The sequence below is a fragment of the Myotis brandtii genome, unplaced genomic scaffold, assembly GCF_000412655.1.
Source record: "Myotis brandtii unplaced genomic scaffold, ASM41265v1 scaffold3686, whole genome shotgun sequence".
Lineage (NCBI taxonomy): Eukaryota > Metazoa > Chordata > Mammalia > Chiroptera > Vespertilionidae > Myotis > Myotis brandtii.
Window position 1 is genome coordinate 205,852 of NW_005364160.1, and position 1,900 is coordinate 207,751.

Below are 1,900 nucleotides of genomic sequence, written 5' to 3' on the forward strand. Positions count from 1 at the left end.
AGGGCCTGGGAGAGGTGGTGGAGCTATAGATAGATGGAGCCAGTGTCCTTGACTAATGGTGCATGTGGCTGTTTACTGACCATTCTCAGTGAAATGTATTGTGAATGAGATAAACTCTTCCTGTGTTAACCCCATGAGATTTTTATAAATATCTGTGTTTTTGCTAAAGCCGTGGGCTTACTTGCCTAATACCTAGGTCTAACTGAATGTAGAGTTGGCTGCCCGTGCCCATGATGGGACAGAACAACTGATGGGACCATTGGGGGTTATAATAAGAGAAATTGGGTCATATGGATGGAGAACAAAAGAAAGCAGAGCCCTCAGGTGGGTATAACGGTTTATTTGGCAAAGACTTGAGCCTTCTCAGGATAGAGAGGTCAAGGAAAGAACAGAGAGGAGCCCATGGGTATTGCAACAGGGAGCCAGGCTGCACTCTTCTCAGACCTTGGAGGCATCCTCCTGCCCCACTCGTGAGGAGCCAGCTCAAACATTGGGTTTCTTTAGCAGTGTTTTATAGGGTTCCCTGGAAGAGAAAAGTTAAGTGGTAAAAAGTCATGGAACCCCAGTGGACATTCATTCCCAACCTTAATAACACCCTTGGTCCCTGTTAATGGGAACAGACATTGTTTCTGTAAGATCAGGAGTTACCCACTTTTAAGCAAACTTACCCAAGAGGTTTGTCAATTGAGTGCAGAACTGGAGACCAGGGTCTCCTTGGGCCTGGCTGAGACAAGGGGCCATTGAGAGGCCCGACTAAGGCAGCAATAACTGGGGCCTTGGACAAAGGTAGGATTAAACCTACTGATGGATGATGTTTCTGGGGAACTTAATGAAAGTGAAAAAAAGAGTAGAGGCCCCCATGTTGGTAATTTGGTTTACTTTGCAGTGAGTGGCAGCCTAGGTGTGGAGATCTGAGGGCATTGCCTTGTGCTGCCTGTCTCTTTGACCAAGGATTTGGGTGACTGCAGTCTTCTGTTCCAGGTCACATCTTCTGAATGGGAGTGAGGAAGCACACCCAGGCCCACCATTCCCCTCCCCCCACAACCAACTCACTCATTGTTCAAGCAGATGTTTCCACAGAAGGTCCAGCAGCATGTAAAATTTGATTTTAAACATCCGTGTACCCTAGTGCATCTTACGCTGCAAAACTGTAACGGAGGCTGTACCCAGCACTGCTTAATTTCTTTTATTTCAGCTGAAAGCAAGATGATAGGATTTGGCAGGGTCTATTCATTCACAATTTGGTGAAGAAACCCTTCTCAAGCTTAACAATCTCTAAAGTCTGGAACCTGAGCTCCAAGCCAGAAAGTATTTCTCTGCCTTACAAGAAAATCCCTGCCTTGAATGCTAGCCAGTGTCTTTTTAGAAGAGATTATCTTTGCATGATGTGACTTCCATCTTTCCACGTGTCCCCATAGCATTGCAGGCCTTCAAGCCCTCTCCAAGCTCCCTAACAATAGGATCTAGGACACCCTCCCCATGTCTGACACCATCTCACCAAATCTATTCTCACATACCTTAGGTTTCAGGACCTGCAATGTCCTCTGGCTCCAATTTCCACAATGGAAATTTGCAGAATGGAAAACTGAGCTGGAAGAGACTAGGAACCTGCCTTTCTCCTCTTCTGTTCTCTCTTTTTGTTTACTTTTATTTTTCACTGTATTCCCTATACTGTCCTTTATATTCCTACTAGAGGCCCGATGCACGAAATTTGTGCAAGGGACTCGGCCCTCGCAGCCCCACCCACCTCGGCTGGCCCTTGCAGCCCCGGCTTCGTCCGGAAGGTTGTTCTGCTGTTCGGTCTAATTAGCATATTAGCTCTTTATTATATAGGATGTGACTATTCTGTAAATACCAATTTGCACTTCTTAATCTCTTTATCTTTATTCCCCAAACCCCT

General features: G+C 45.9%; 1 protein-coding gene across 1 annotated transcript in view; it reads right to left on the reverse strand.

Annotated features, from left to right (window-relative positions):
* Positions 1-462: 462 nt before the first annotated feature.
* The window catches only part of WFDC9 (WAP four-disulfide core domain 9), a 2,938-nt gene continuing 1,500 nt past the window's right edge, over positions 463-1,900 (reverse strand). The window contains exons 2-3 of the mRNA XM_005872171.2: positions 1,054-1,195; positions 463-523 (exon numbers count right to left, since the gene is read on the reverse strand). Of these exons, the coding sequence (XP_005872233.1) occupies positions 484-523; positions 1,054-1,195 (182 nt within the window). The 3' untranslated portion in view covers positions 463-483. The remainder of the gene's footprint in view (positions 524-1,053; positions 1,196-1,900) is intronic.